Below are 16831 nucleotides of genomic sequence, written 5' to 3' on the forward strand. Positions count from 1 at the left end.
ACTAATTAATTAAATAATCAATCAATATAATATCAACATCAAAATGTCGTCATGGAAGAATCCACGTCCTTGGCCACGCGTTCTGAGAACTGCCATGCGCAAAATGATGACTGAACTGAACCACAAGTAAATTAGCTCAGCTTCAGACATTTGTTTCTGTTGATCGAGAATCACCATGATCAATCCCGATGACTTTCTTCAAGATTTTTTAGTTTTTAATTTCAAGAAGCCAACGAAACGACGCCAATCAAGCTATGCTATTGGTAGAAGATGAAAAAGCTAGAAGAAGAGGAAGAAGCAAGAATTAAAAAGGAATGCCAATGAGAAATTAGTAAATTACACTTTCAGAGGCCAAAGAAATCAAAAGTTGAGGGCATCTGGTTCTAGCTGCTTTGCTTTGCGAATCAAGAAAAGCATATCTTTGCTTAACGTGCACATGAGATGCGCCTTTGATCAACACAACTTCGAATTTTCCACTTGTTTCGAATGAATTCGCAAATGATTTGCCTTTACGTTTTTTTTTAGGGCAGTGAATATCGGCGTTTGGGGCCAACTTTGCACTGCAGAATTTGACCAACATTGCCTTCCGTCCTATCCAGTGTTAACAAAACCGGACTGGACCGGCCGGTCAAACCGGTTCAACTGAAAATCAGTCTCAAGTCCGGTCCAGTCATCACAAAAAACTGAAAATTTTAGGAACCGGTCACGAACCGGTAAAACCGGTCAAAACTGGGCAAGAACCGGTTATATTATTTTTTAATTTTTTTATTTTTAATTCAAATTTTAAAATTATAATTTATACATATTTATACCTAATAAGTATTATGAAATAAAAAAATATGAAATATGTATAAATTATGTATATGTGTATATATTTTAAAGTTATAAATTATGAATTATGAAACACTTGCATATGTTTTGGATAAAAATAATGTAATATTGATGGATGTTATATTTTTTATTGTATATTATTTTGTTTGAAATTTAAACATTCATTTTTGTTACTATATATAATTATTTATTTCTATTTTAAATATATAATATTTAAAATATATCAATTTATTTATGACTGGTTGGACCACGGTTCAAACCGCGGTCCGACCATTGAATCGTGAACCAGTACCTTGACCGGTTCAAGTTTTTCATAACATTGGTCCTATCAATTTCGGAACCTCACATTTGCCTCGAGAATGCGGTTTGATTGTCTATCCACTATCATTTCTTTTATCCCATTGATCATTTTTCTCTGCATCACTGTAAGCCTTTTAGAGTATTCTCAGGTTTTGTTTAAAACATAATCACAATCCTCTCGTTGATCTATCTCATTCCCTAGGATGCATTTAGGATTTTGCTTCCAAGGTGTTCCCCAAAAGACACTTTTTACGTCTGAGCATAGCTTTCAACCCTTTGTAAACGCTACTGCCTACCATCATAACAAATGAATTCACATAGGTGAAAGTCATTCATGTGATCGCATTCAGTTCAGTCTTCACTCGCTCATAGAAATTTATTCAGAAAACTATGGAAGCTGAACTAAAATGTGGAACCTGCAGAAGGGGAATTTTGTTTCCCACAAGCACTATTGTATATCATTGCTATAATTGCCAGAGAGTTATTTTTTCACGTCCAAATGCGCAAGCAAAGATTACCTGCTCAGGCTGTGGAGGAGAGTTTGTAGTTCCCATAAAGACTGGTGCATACCGATGCTCTATCTGCCAAGCTGTTACTACAATTTCAGGACCTGTGCAACGGAGCTCAGACAGTCCAATTCCCGGCCAAAAGCTGAAACTTGATTCTATATTGTTCAAACGTAATCAGTCTGACAGGGTGATGCCTTGAATTCTTTATACAACAGTATTTTAATTGAGAGTATCGGGATTATTGAATTGTCTTCAGAAAGTTCTTCTCCAGCATTTTATTTTGGTTCTGCTTCTCTGGGTTAACAAAAAAATGCTAATGTGCAGAGCCATCAGTCATCGTCGTCTTCAACAGAATCTCCCTTCGCCTTGTCTAGCAGATGTAACAAGCGAGCGTTGCTATGCGGAGTTACCTACAAGAAAAAAAGATACAAGCTCAAAGGAACCATTAATGATGTTATGAACATGAGAGAGATGCTGGTTAAATTCTTTGATTTTCCAAAAGAGAGCATCCGTATTCTCACGGGTATCTCTTGAAACCTTTTAGCTGATGATCAAATTTAATTTTTCTGATTGAGTATCTTTAATTTTTCCGAGCCCTTGATTTGTTAAAATCTCACTGTATTTTGTGTGAAGAACCAGTCCACCTCAAAAGTTCACGCCTTTTGGGCAAAAGTCCATGAATAGCTTGAAACCTTTTTTGTGCCCTTAAGACTTAATTTTAATTGGGAGCAAGACAATATGAGCTTACCTCCCAATCACTTGGTTATAAAAGACTCTGATAAATAATATCAAGATCTACTGCCCAAAAACTATGTAAACCTCATGAATAGTTTACTATATCCTCAACCTTCGACATTCCACAATATGGTATCCTTGATAAAATTTTGCAGATGACGAGTTTATTTATCAGTTTGTTTCTTGAAGCCCTGAAGTCATCTAAGTCTAATTATCATTGAAGCAATTTTCTAGGTAGTATGGTATCTCGTATGTCCCTTAAGTATATGCTCAGCTTTTCCAGTGTTTACATTGTTTAATATTGTCAATACTGACATACAGATGGATCTCTATCCAAAATTAACTAAACCAAATTGCAGAAGATGAGAAAGATCAACATTTAGTTCCAACGAAGAAGAACATATTAGAGTCCTTAAAGTGGCTCGTGGAGGGCTGCCGGGCAGGAGACTCACTGGTCTTTTACTTCTCAGGACATGGGCTGCAACAGCCTGATTTGAAGGAAGATGAGCTTGATGGATTCGATGAAACTCTTTGTCCTGTTGATTTTCTGCGAGAAGGCATGATCGTTGACAATGATTTAAACTCTATCCTTGTTTGGCCACTAGAGAAGGGCGTCAAACTTCATGCTATTGTTGATGCTTGTCATAGTGGCACAATTCTTGATCTTGCTTATGTCTATAAACTAGAGAAGTAAGTGAATTTTGGGCATCTTCTCTATTTGTTCTGTTTCCTAACGAATCCTTCTTTGCCTTTCTTGAACTCAAAATGATTAATCTCTACACCATAACTTTTTCAGATCAAACGCTTGTTATACCTTGGGCTTGAAACACTGTTAAGGATCTCACTCTAAACTACTTCATTATAAAGGCTCTAATATTAGATCATTTCAATTCAAATGCTTAAGCCACTAAATCAAGGCTCGTAACTTGTATTTGTTATAATCTATCACGCTTCTTAACTACTTGCAGCCATGAGTGGGAGGATAACAAACCCCCCGCAAAAGTGCCTATGAGAAAACATACAAGCGGTGGTCTGGCCATTTGTTTCAGCGCTTGTGAAGATAATCAGATTGCTGTTGATACAACAGTATAAATCTTTTTTTTTTTATTGTTTTTCTAATTTTTCCTTCACCATGCAATGAGGAGGCTAATTCACTACCTGAGTTTTGACCTACTTATGCAGGCTTTTAGAAGGGGAATGCATGGTGTTATGACCTATCTTTTTATAAAAGCAATCAAAGAAAACCCAGTTATAACATATGGAGGGATACTAAAAAAGATCCAAGAGGGAATTGCAACGATTAATCAAAAGAGCTGTTATCCCAGAATATGTCATCGTTCTTGCCGGCATTATATTATACAGGTTGGCTCCTTTCCCCATTCATTGCTAGTATTATAGGAAGAGTTTATCCTAGGATGCTATTTAGCAGGCGATTCCCTTGACTACTTCACTAGTAGGGGATGTAATGGTTACTTCACCAGCAAAACATCTCTTTTGTAAATATAAATGTCATCGTTTGGCCCTTAGCTTAAGCTTCCGGGTAGGTTGATAAATATCAAAGATAATATTTAAGATCCCATGATGTGTAAAGGATATGATTATTCCCAATGGTGAGATCTCCGCCTTGCATAGGATAACTAATAGTACAACTCTCAAGCAAGGGAGAGCTTTCTGCACATTAGCAGAGCTTCGTCCTCTCAAATATGAAGCATGATTGATGAATAAATGTGGTAACTTATGAAGTTTTTCTTCGGTCAGAAGTTTCTCTTTTCAATTTCTAAAGCAGAGAATCTGATTATATAGCTCATCAATGGTAATGAAAGGACCAATGCGTTACCTCCTAAACAATATTAAGAACATCCTTTAACCTTTTTTTTTTTTTATTATTAAACTTTTTCCCTCTAAATCATAATTAGAATGTCCTGAGTCCTGATTTACATTAACATGAACTGATTTTTTATTGAAATTTTCAGGATCCTATTCTATCATCATCTGAAAAATTTGATGTTTTCAAGACGACATTCACATTGTGAGCTGAACAATCTTATCCGTACAACTTGTATTTAAACGGAGATGGAGAGAGAATAGGGAGTGCGTGTAAAGAGAAGAAACTGGGCACTTCCATTATTTGATGTTAATCTCTCTCCTAAATGTATGGTGCATTATTGCAGAAGATCATAATCCTTTTTGTATTAATCTGGAATTCTCATTTCTATATCAGTGTCAGAATATCAGTATATGATCTCAGCTTAAAAGCATTACATAATATTGGGGGAAAAGTTTCCATGTAAAAGGAGGATGCTACAGGGAACCAAAGCTTTATTATTACTTTTCCGGCATTTTTGATAAATGATTTTATATAGAACAAGAATATGCATTCCGAAATATAGCTATCCTTTCTTAACCAAACCATACAGCATGTAAATTCCCTGCCTTCAAACATACTATGTACTTTGAAACTGAAAAATTTGATGCTACCTTTTCCAAAATGAGACAAACAGCTTAGAGTTACCGTTGATTCTTGATCCAGAAAATGAATTTTCCGTCCTTTGCCTTCATTCTCTTGACTCGCTGAGACCATTTTTTTTTTTTTTTTGAGAGTTTCTTAGGGTTTTGCAAACATAGAGTTCTGAAAATGGATCTTCAGATCCTGAATGGGAATACCAGAAGTTAAAGCATAAAATAGATACTTACTGTGACACTTTCAAGTAAACTCTTTCAGGAGCACAAGGGAAAAATGGAGAAAATGACTGGAAAAAAAAAAATTTCACAACACTTGACAGGACATCTCTGTCATTTTACTTCTTGACCCAATATTCCTCCCGTTCATCTGTACCACCCATGCCATGAATGTTACATATGATTTTGTGATCTTGCTTCAGTCATAAACCTAACTGAATAATTGGATAAAAAAAAATCATATTCATTTTAAACAAGAAGAAAACATTTTTTAAAAGAAAAAATTTCTGAAGATCTAATCATTTAAAGTAAATTGTGAAATATATTTTTAAATTTTTATGTTGGGTTTTTATCTGTAGCAATCATCCTAAAAATGTAAATAAGTTATATCCTTCATCAAGCAAAGCATCTTTTGGTTTCCAGAATCAAGAATCTGGTTCCTGCTTCCTTTGCAATGAGAGAACAAGTCAAGAACAGAAACACTTGTTTTAGTTGAATTTGGCATGCAATGAATGGTCTCTATAAATTTTAAATTTTTCTCGCAATATTCCTCCCCATGAGGACGCAATTTCTGTGAAGCGTGAACTGTGATGAATCTATTAAACCTAGGACACTGTCCTGCGTAAATTGTGAACTTGTGCCTAGCAGCTACTAATTAATAGTCACTCTAAAATGTAAAATCACACAAACAAGATGTTTTCTGTTTTGGACATTGACCTAGCAAATAGCTCAAACAATTAGCATTTGAATAATTCTTGAGAGAGAGCAGCAGATAATCAGTATGGTAATCTTTTCCTTGATTTCCTCAACCTAACAATCAATGGCTTATCAGGAATTTAGTTCAAAAGCAAGTGATTTTGTAAAAGGACTTGCATGAATGATGAAACCTCAAAACACTGCGTTTACCCTGACCAATGCATTCAATTTGAGAAATGATCTAGATTCTAGACTTCAAGGTGAAAAACGGAATGCAGAGAAGACGGGTTAAAGTTGACAATTTTATCAAGATATCATGCACTTGTTCCTAGTTTCAATCTTTACAACACAAATATCACCAAAAATCCTTTCTCAAAGAATGTGTTATCATCAGTTTGATATTTCACTGATTTTTTTTTAAGTATCATTTTAGCAGATGAAAGCATGATGGTGTTCTAGTTCTCAAAAGATTGTGCTGATATCATTTCATTAACCTGAAAGGATGATATTGGAATGAGATCATATTCTGTGAGAACTAAAGTGAGGCCAAAAATCTCAAATCGAAAATGACACAATCTTAAGAGGATTGAAATAGGATTTTTGTCTAGATAAATCTATAATGAGTCAAAAGTTTTTAAATTTATTGTCATATCAGAAAGCTAGAAATCAGGGATTGCTTATTTTGCAGTTTAGGTTTGGATTCTTTGTCTACTTTTATATCCATTGAGAAATGGAAGCAACAAGAAAGTCAAGAGATTCAGTCTCCACTGAAAAAAAGCTAGTGGAATCTGATTCTGTGCATGGCTCTCCAATCCCCCACACCAAATAAGATAAAATTAAGTCTCCTATGGTTTCACATTTTCATTTCTAAAACCTTTCCTTCTTTTATTGGCCTCACGACTCTTCAAAAAGCTTTTTATTTCTTTTTAAAAAAGAAGGACGGACCACCATGGCAGAGAGAAAAGAAAGGTGCAGTCACTGCAGAAGACTACTGCTAGTGCCACCAGAGGCTCATACCATCAAGTGTGCAGTGTGCCATGGCATCACTCAGATTGGTCAAGCCAGCAATACACCGAGTCTGGTCTATAACTCTCTGTCTCATGCTGCAAACAGGTTAAGAGGGTTCATAAATACTATGATTACTGGTTCATTTAACAGCAATGTAGGTTATGGCACACCTCATTATGGCTATTATCCTCCTCAGCCTCAGCTATTAAGGCCACAAGCTCCACTGGTGCCTGCTTCTGCTTATGGCTCAAAGAGAGCATTGCTATGTGGAATTTGCTACCACCGACGAAGTTACAGGCTTAAGGGTTCTATGAATGATGTTAAGTTCATGAGATATTTTCTTATAAACCAGTTTGGGTTTCCTGGCGACTCCATTCTTATGCTCACAGGTAATAATTCCAGTGCAGTGAACAATTTTCTAGCTGTCACAGTAGGTTTAACTTGGTGCTAGTTTACTATACTCTTCAATTAGTTCTATGAATTTGTTTTAATCAATTTAATTATTCTATAGCTGATAATGTATTTTACATTTGCATTTTTTTTTTCAAATTATTTATGAGTTATATGAATGAAACTAATAAGTGATAACTCACCAAACCACAAAAAATAAACTTCATTGACATATTCCCCCTGGTATTAATTGTAGAATAACTTCTAAAAGTAATTTATGCTCCAAAATGTCCAATACCTTGTAATATTTAAACTTTTCTTCTCTCTCAATTTCACCCTTTCTTGATTAATGTGGGATGAGTTACGAATTGTTGAAAATCTGCTTTTTTTTAATTAACCTTTGTGCATGTGTCAAAAGTCAGAATCATTGAATCTCTCTCTCCATGAATCGTCGCTGATTGGCTTTCCAAATCCACACCACTACAATTATTGGAACTTATGAGTAACAGATTAATGACCTCATGGTAGGCTATTCAAGAGAAGTTATTTAAAGCCTAGTTATTAGTTGTATTATTATGTAAAGTCAAAGATAAAAATAAAAGTATATCTCATTTTTTTGACGATATTAAAAAGAAAACTGAATTTTCTTAAAATACATGAAATAGTTGAAAGTATCCTACAATTAAGACAAGGTTTTATTTGAACAGTATACTTTTATGATGACATAGTACTATGACAGTGCTTCTTTTGAAAGTATGAAGCAAATATGCATGTACATGGTCATATCTATGGTTAGCCAAGTGAAAAATTGTGGGAGAAAACCTGTTTAGAAATGATAAGAAAGAAAAAAAAAAAAAGCAATAAGGTACCATTTAAGATATCAGTTTGTTTCATTCTATGTTAATTTTGAACACTTAAAAAACTGCAGATGATAAGGAGGAGAAAAACCCACTGAAAATCCCAACCAAAAAGAACATTCAAACGGCCATGCGTTGGCTGGTTGAGGGTTGCAGGCCAGGGGATTCATTGGTGTTTCACTTCTCAGGACATGGCACACAAGAAGTGGACAATAACATGGATGAGATCGATGGCTACGATGAAGCACTATTACCAGTTGATTATGAGATCAATGGGATGATTCTTGATGATGAGATCAATGCAAGAATTGTCAGGCCATTGCCTCATGGTGCAAAACTTCATGCCATTATTGATGCATGCCACAGTGGGACCATTCTTGATCTACCTTTTGTCTGCAAAATGAGCAGGTCAGTTTTAGAAAGTCTTGTTTTCTGAAACCTCTTGCGCTGTCCTTATGAAAAACTGATATGTCAATACACATTACAAGGGAAGGGTTTCATACATGGGAGGATCAGACACAGCCCAGAGCTGATTATAAAGGTACAAGAGGAGGGCTTGCAATTTGCATATCAGCTTGTGAAGATGCAGGATCCTCAGTAGATACATCAGTCAGTATAATTCATTTCTTAGTCGATGGATTTTCATGTGAATTGATGAAAACTGTTTGGGAGATTCATGGGCTTAGGTTGTGTTTGGATTAAAAGTTATAAAATTGAAGTTAATATAACCTGTTTGGTAACCTTACACCTCACTTTTAGAAAGATACTTTTCACTTTCAAGAAGCCCAATGTTATTTGGGTGTAGAGTTTTACTGAAAAGGACTTTGTGAAAGCATATTCAACTAAGGTTTGAAAATAGATTTGGGGATGGAGAAGTTTGAAGCTTTTGAAACTAAAAGTAAAATTGAAAGCGGGAGTTGGGGTAAGAGAAAACTGACTTTTAAAAAGATATATCTAAACATAAATTTTATTATAATAATTAATTTTTATTAAATTAACTTTGATTAAATAAACTTTTGACAAACTAACTTTTGACCAAAAAAAAAAAGATATTGAAGTTAGGATAAAAGTCTTTGATTGTAATACGATTTGTATTTAGATATATTTTTCTTCAAACTTAGTTTGACAGAGACTATCTGAACAAAATTTAAAAAACATTAAATGCCAACCTAACTCATTTACCAACACGTTTTAGCAAAAATACATGCTCCTTGCTTCAAGTTGAACTAACTTTTCCTCCTCAAAGCTCCTTTCAAATTTTTTTTCTCAAACAAAACTTTTAACTTTCTAACGGGCTTTTGACAGCCCAATTGAGGCTTGGACCCCCCAAACCATAGTTGGGGCGTTTTCCCAAACATGCACTTACATTGTGGGGTTGCTTGATTTTGTCAGGCCTTTGGCGGAAGTAAGGTTGTTACTGGTGCTTTGACTTATAGTTTGATACAAGCGGTGGAAAATGAACCAGGATTAAGCTATGGTCGATTGCTAAGTGCCATTCGTGCTGCAATCAAAGGAGCTAAAGTTGGTATAGTTGCCCTGAATGGTCCAATCATTTCACTGCTCAATAAAATGCTTGGCATGGATCGCATCAGACAGGTATATGAATACATAACACGTTAAAGTATTGGATGATGTACCACAATCTGTTGAATTGATGCTGACAGAAGGTTTCTGAATTGGGTTTTGCAGGATGCACAACTATCCTCTTCGGAGAAGTTTGACATTCATGCACAGCGCTTTGTGTTATGACACTATTGTTTCCTCGGATCATTGACTTGTTAATCAAGCAATTATGAGCTCAATGTCTGATATGTTATAAAAAATAATAAGTTAGTTAGTCGGTTAATTATTGATAAAAAAAAGTTAGGGATTAATTAGCCGGGGTTATTAGGAGATATGATCATTGGCAACTAATTAATTACTATAAATAGATGGGATTAGGGACTCATTGTAATAGACTTTTTTGGTTAATATGGAAACGTGATTAATTCCCTTCCTGTTCTTCTCTCCTTTTTGTTTTCGTTTTTATTTGTTAGCAAAATACTAGTATTTTGTGGTACTGATGAACCCAGAAAAACTAGATAGTGAGAGAAAATTTTTTACTCAAGAAAAATATTAATTATTTTTAAAAATGTAATTTTAAATATTTGTTAAATTAAATTGTAAGTAAATCGTTTTTAAATAATTACTAATAGTTGTAAATAGTTGTTAAATTGTAGGTAAATAGTTGTAAAACATAAAATTGTAGTGATGTATTAAATAACACTGTCTGATAAAAATAAAATTTAACCACTTTTGTGTCGCAGAGAAAATTTTTTCTTTTAAAAAATAAAATTAATTTTAAAATTATTATTCCTTCCCTTCTCGAACTATAATTATTTGAAATTATAACATATAGATTACATTTGGGTTAAATAAATTTTTAGGGGATAAGTGAAACTTTTAAAGTACGTAAATGAATTTTTCTTTTAATAGGGGCTGGTTGGAATTTTTTCTGGGAAGCAAAAAGAAAATATTTTGGGTCATTTTATACAGTTTTTTTCCTTTCTTTGACATCTTTGTAGGGGCACTTGTTCCCATTAGCTATATCAAGTAGCTAGTAGCTAGGTGCGTCCCTGCCCTGTGAAAACAGTATTCAAAGTATAACAATACTTTGCGTTATTTAGTAGCATCTTGAGAGTTATATATTAATAATGTAAACGAATAAAATGATCTTTAAGATCGATATAATTAATAATGACGCAACTCAAATCTCAGAAGGATGTGTTTTCAAATCCTGTTATTAATGTCATGATCTTATTAGTGAATAGTGAATAAGTCATGAGTCTGTTGGTATTCTTAACATAATGAAGCTTATTGGAGTCCCAGTCGTTTCTTAATTAAACCTCAACTTATCTAATTTTTTCTTTACTTATAAAAAAAATAAAAATTGATAGAAAAAGTATAAACAAAAACGGAAAAAGAAACAAAGTTGCAAGATGGCAAATGCGAATGAACAATGATTTTGAATCGAATAACCAAATCAAGAAGGATACAACAACAATAAGGCTTATCCCTTGGGTACAAAAATCGTCGATCTTATATATTGATTTCTGTCCGTGTGGACTGTGGCTCATCTTTTTTTTTTTTTTGATTGCGTTTCAGAGATTGTTGGGGTGCTATTAATTAAATAAGTACTGATCTATAACTTTTAATTTATGTTTTGAAATTTTATGTAATTAACGAATGTAGGCCTTGGGAATATTGCATTTAGTGTCAAGAATGAGTAAAATTGACTAACGGGGATTGAATTATGTCGAAGTGATTAATCCTTCATAATTTGATAAGTTAGTATTCAAAATCTTTATTAAGAGAGGTATTTATATTTAATTCTTAATTGAGTCCCAAACAAAGATTGCTTTCAATATGAGATACTTGAGAGCAATAAAAAAAAAAAACATAACACTAATTTATTATTGGTACTAAAATACAATATTGTTAAAACCGAACTGGACCGGACAGTCTGACCGGTCCAACCGCCACCTGCTAAAGAAAATAGTCCGGTTCAACCAATTGAACCAATCTGGCATTTGACCCAGGTTGAATCGGTCGGTTTTGAGAGAACCGGCTTTGACCCGAGAACCGAACCTGGGTCAACTCAGTTTAAAGCCAAAAAAATTAAAAAAAAGTTAGACTAAGTTGCTTAGATTCACAATTACTCTTCTTTAATCACTAATTTTCTCTTTTCTTTTCTTCTCTAATCTCTAATCTCTCCTTCATGGCTCAAACTCAATCTCTAACTTCTCCTCTAACATCTGCCTCCAGCTCTAAAGATCTAACCTTTAGCATTGAGATCGAAAGCTTGTGAGTCATGACATGATAGTATGCCTCCAGCTCCAATATTTTCCTTTGAAATCACAAGCTTGTACTGACATATCTCTATTTCTAGCTCCAATGATTCAAGTATCTAGCTTTTGGAGTTGAGGTCCCAAACACCATTAACAAATTAATGTTTTATTTATATAATTGTACATATAAATTTTATTTTTATTTAATTTTTATGTCATCGGTTCGACCGCCGGTCTAACCGATTAGATTGTGAAAATTGTGAGTCGTTACTCTTTCTGGTTTGATGTTCAGTTCGGGTTTCAAAACATTGCTAAAATATTAATTTGACCCCAATTATTTAGGCTAAAAGCCTTTAGTCTAAGCTCACCAAGGTCTTCTGAAAGGAAAAAAGTTATGGAAAGACTTGATTAAACACGCATCATTTCAACAAGAAGACAAAAGTAAAGAATCTACAGCTAGGGGCTTTAAAAGAGTGGAGTATGAAATCATGAAAAAACTATTATTTTGTATTTATGGAAAAGCCACCACACACATAAGGTCTACACATAATCTCCCAACATAAACTCTACACACTCTCAGATAATTTCTACAATCTTTTCCACAGTCCCAATTCCTATCAACCCAAAAGCATTATAATGTAACGTGATGGTTTAATTATGGTTTTAATTGGCGGAAGCAAGTAACTATTCTCAAAAACTATATGGATGTGATAGTTTAATCAAACATGAAACCAAACATGCACCTAATCTTTCTGATAACTTCATCGTCAGTTATTTAGTTTTATGAGATTAAAAGCTTAGCACGCACAGGGTTTTCACGGCCACGTTCCCCTGGATAGACAAGAACAAACACATCAATTTTATAAGATATCATGAAAGAATCACAGAACAAGAACACACACAGGTCTCGTCTCCACCCATCGATCATTTCCTTCTGAATCTCCAAAAGGCAAATATATGCACATTAAATTATTGACACATCTAGTGGTCAATTTTCTCTGCTATATATATATATATCGAATCCAATTCGCCAATCAAATGACAATAATAAATAATAAACTAAATGGAAATCCAATAACCTGACGTATTCTCTCTGTCCACTTCAAATTAAAATAATACAGAGGATCTGATCCTTGCTAAATCATGCAGCTTATAAATACAAGACGCAAAACTCGACCCCCGACCTCAAGACACTGTCAAGCTAATCAGAGCCACCATTATTATAGAGAGAGAGAGAGAGAGAGAGACACACACACACACACAGTTTCTTCAACCTAGATCTGTTCCTAATTTTGCGTTCTGATCCATTTTCTTTCTCAGTCTTCCAAGAATGGAAGTGAGAAGAGAGAGATTCTGCGACTGTGGAATGCCTCTGGGAGTGCCACCACATTATTGCGAAGCTAACAACTTGGCGGGAAACGGGTATCGAGCCAGAGCTCCGGGTCCGTACAATGGTCGGGTCGGTTACGGGGCTCCAAACGGTGGCGGGTATTACCGACAGCCGCCAAGGCCGGTGATGAGGCCACATCCACAAGCGCCACCTCCGTTGCCGTTATATGGCAGCGGCAGCGGGAACAAGAGGGCGCTGCTGTGCGGAATCACTTACGGGAAGGGACGTCATGCGCTGAAGGGTTCAGTGAATGATGTGCTTCGCATGAAAGCCTTCCTCATAGACTACCTCGGATTTCATCCTCATTCCATTGTCGTCCTCCGAGGTACTCAACATACTTATCTTTATGGGAAGGGTAATTAATAACGAAGCAACCACATGTAATGCAATTAATAAGCCTCACATGCTCATAATTTCTTTTCTTTCTCACCGTTATCGTGTCCCTTATATTTCAAATATACGAACACAATCATTATGTCGGACATGAAAACTGCACGCCCCCACACACAAACATACTCCATCCACTTTTTTATATAAGAAATTTTTTAAAATTTTTTTATTTTTAAATATAAGATATTATTTACATATTTTTTATGAATAAACTATTATACCCTTATTAAATTGAAAAGAAAAAAAAAAGACAAGTAGTCTTATTAATTTATTTAAAAAAATTTTATTTTTTATTTGTAATAATTAGGGATAAAATTGAAATATTTTTATACTTTTAATTAGATAACTAATTTTTATTAATTTATATGATTAAGGATGGAGGGATTATATATTCATGAAGCTTTCGGAACTAAGATAATTAAGAACGCGAAACGTTAAGGAGAGGAGACAAAAATGCATTTGCATGCAACAGGTTAACTAGGTTATAGCGTTTAGTATGTATATGGTTGACGCATTAATAATTTCATTCTGAGGTTTAAGGAAGCCATGCATGCATATACATGTGCAGACGATCAGTATAATGACTGGAAAACAGTGCCAACAAAAGCGAACATGATAGAAGCGATGAAGACGCTTGTGAGAGGATGCAAGGCAGGGGACTCGCTGGTGTTTCACTACTCAGGGCACGGATCCAGGATTGAGGACAACGACATGGACGAGGTAGATGGGTACGATGAAGCACTGTGCCCTGTGGATTACGAGGACGCTGGCAAAATACGAGACGACACCATTAACGATGTTCTTGTCAAGCCTCTTCCTCGTGGAACCAAACTCCATGCCATCATCGATACTTGCAGTAGCGGTACTGTTCTTGACTTGCCATTCATGTGCAGGATGAACAGGTTCACTCATGTTTCCTTTGGATTTCATTTATATATATATATATAGAGAGAGAGAGAGAGAGAGAGACTAATGGTGGGTTTAAACAGGTTTCGTGAATACAAGTGGGATGATCAAATGATAGGGAAACCACATTATAAAGGGACAAATGGAGGGGTCGCTGTATGCATATCGGCTTGTGATGACGATGGAACCTCAGGAGACACTTCGGTTAGTTTCATTTCTTCATTAATACATGTCCCCCAATTTGTTTGTTTTATACTGCATGGGTAAATCGATTCCGTATAAACCTTGGTATTAAAACCTAAATTGCCCGGTTAGATTAATGAATTGGTGAAGTTCACCGGTCTAGTTAAGAGTTTTGAATGGGTTGACTATGTTGGATTTTATTTTTATCCCCTTATTGAGCCTGAAATGATATCATTTTGAGTTAAAAATGATAACAGTACATGTCATATTTGTGCGTTAATAACTCTGTTTTGTTAGATCATACATGATTTATACATGACATGGATATTTCATTTTTTTCAAGGTTATATATAAATATTTTATATATTTTAATTAAATTATATTATTTTAATTATGATTGGATTGATCTCAGTTTAATTAGAGTTGGATCACTGACCTTTGGATCATTATTTAGATTGGTCGAACAAACAATTCAATTTTCTGTAGCTTGTATATAAACTAAACAAATACAGTGAGAATCTTAATTAAGATGCGGAAATGTATAAGCAAATTGATAACAAATGGGAAAATTACATCGGACGACTCCAACTTTGCAAAATTAACAGTGAGAGACCGATTACATATTCATGAATAACGAATTGATGTATTTTGCATGCATGCATGCGCACGTTGATGATGATGATGATGATGATGAAAGGCATTTGGAATGAATGGAGGAGCATTGACTCACAGTTTCATCCAAGCCATGAAGAACAAACCCGGAGGAATGAGCTATGGCAACTTGCTGCATTCAATGAGATCAATGGTTCTTGAAGCCAAGAAGCTCATTGGCTTGGATGCTTACCAGCAACGTTTCCACGTTAACAATCCTCTGCATTATGTCCATGTACGTAACAATCCTCAAATTTTGTATATCTAAAATTTGTTGACCTGCTTTATGATTCTATTCAGTTTTATGAGATTATTCATTGTTCCATATAAGAAGTTGATGCTAATGAATGAGTCTTTATAATATATTTTGCAGGAGCCGCAGCTTTCATCTTCTGAGAAATTTGACATTCATTCAAGGCCTGTTGTGATATGAAACATTCCAAAATATATAATAACGGAGCAAATATAAGTGTACTGAAATCAGAGGAAGAAAGAGAACAAAATATGCGCCTTATAATAGTCATGGACTTATGGTCACAGAAAAGAAAAATGTGCTAAGTCTAGGTTTTATATAGGTAACCAAAGCACTCTGTGCTTCTGTGAAATAAATTATAGAAAATATTGTTCATCTGGTCCATCTAATTTTGATTTGGTTGTAACTAGCTCAATTGACTTGTTATAACTTATTAATTATTAAACTTTGATTCAATACAACTCAATCCTTATATATGATTTTAACTATTTAAAATGTTAATCTACATATAGAAAATAAAATTATAAAGACTAAAGTTATTTTAAAATCTATGAATTAATATTTTACATTACAAAAACTATAAGAATTAAATAAAAACAAGGATTAAGTCGCATCCTATTTAAAACTATAACGATCAAATGATTAATTTTTCTCTAAGTTGTATATATTCTTATATATTATCATTATATTCTTATTTTTCTCTTGTCATTCACATATACGATATTTATATGTGTGTGTGTGTGTGTATCAACGTGTGCTTAATAAGCACAATATGGGCAATTTGAACCTGAATTGGCTTAAATGAGAAACCATGATGAAAATCAGATAGTAGGCAACTCCGAAGAAAGCTTGCGAGTTCAAGTTGTACAACAGTTTTTGGATTTTTCTTATTTCATAAGTTACAATCAGAACAAGTATAAAAACAAATTACAGACAACAGCATTATTATACATAATATGTACATTAATGATTTAACTGATATTCCATTCGTCATTGTACATGCATTTCCGGAATTTCTTGAAAAAGAGACAGGTTCCTCCACACGTTCAGACTTGTTTGCATGTCCTACTGATTGATCCACTTACAATCCCATAGAGATAAAGCAATTGATCTTTCCTATATTCATTTTTGGAAAAATTCTCAAGTATCATATAGTGTCTGGATAATAATTTGGCACATGAATCTCAGATTCCCAAGACTTTCTCTCACTTTTGAAGATGAAAGCA

At 34.4% G+C, this 16831-nt stretch overlaps 3 protein-coding genes across 8 annotated transcripts; all 3 read left to right on the forward strand.

The window, feature by feature from the left end:
• The first annotated feature begins 1227 nt into the window (after positions 1-1227).
• Positions 1228-4588, forward strand: LOC129285099 (metacaspase-3-like). Its single transcript, XM_054920650.1, has 6 exons — positions 1228-1827; positions 1965-2163; positions 2735-3065; positions 3344-3461; positions 3558-3737; positions 4349-4588. The coding sequence occupies exons 1-6, from the start codon at positions 1522-1524 to the stop codon at positions 4406-4408; spliced, it is 1194 nt and encodes a 397-aa protein (XP_054776625.1). The 5' UTR covers positions 1228-1521; the 3' UTR covers positions 4409-4588.
• A 2029-nt stretch (positions 4589-6617) lies between these two features.
• Positions 6618-10013, forward strand: LOC129286771 (metacaspase-3-like). Of its 6 annotated transcripts, XM_054922793.1 has the most exons (6): positions 6641-6831; positions 6909-7147; positions 8077-8413; positions 8494-8614; positions 9398-9601; positions 9695-10013. In XM_054922793.1, the coding sequence occupies exons 1-6, from the start codon at positions 6788-6790 to the stop codon at positions 9752-9754; spliced, it is 1005 nt and encodes a 334-aa protein (XP_054778768.1). In that variant the 5' UTR covers positions 6641-6787; the 3' UTR covers positions 9755-10013. The 6 variants fall into 6 exon arrangements, 5 of the variants coding, with proteins under 5 accessions (XP_054778769.1, XP_054778771.1, XP_054778772.1 ...); XM_054922792.1 differs by having other exon boundaries at positions 6620-7147; XR_008587519.1 differs by lacking the exon at positions 9695-10013 and having other exon boundaries at positions 6618-7147; positions 8499-8614; positions 9398-9538.
• A 3020-nt stretch (positions 10014-13033) lies between these two features.
• LOC129284857 (metacaspase-3-like) lies at positions 13034-16014 on the forward strand. Its single transcript, XM_054920348.1, has 5 exons — positions 13034-13547; positions 14181-14514; positions 14602-14722; positions 15399-15587; positions 15726-16014. Exons 1-5 carry the CDS (start codon positions 13163-13165, stop codon positions 15783-15785), a joined length of 1089 nt encoding a protein of 362 aa, XP_054776323.1. The 5' UTR covers positions 13034-13162; the 3' UTR covers positions 15786-16014.
• Positions 16015-16831: the final 817 nt, after the last annotated feature.

This window comes from Prosopis cineraria, unplaced genomic scaffold (assembly GCF_029017545.1).
Source record: "Prosopis cineraria cultivar Desert tree isolate PC_DT_omini unplaced genomic scaffold, ASM2901754v1 PC11, whole genome shotgun sequence".
In the NCBI taxonomy this organism is placed as follows: domain Eukaryota; kingdom Viridiplantae; phylum Streptophyta; class Magnoliopsida; order Fabales; family Fabaceae; genus Prosopis; species Prosopis cineraria.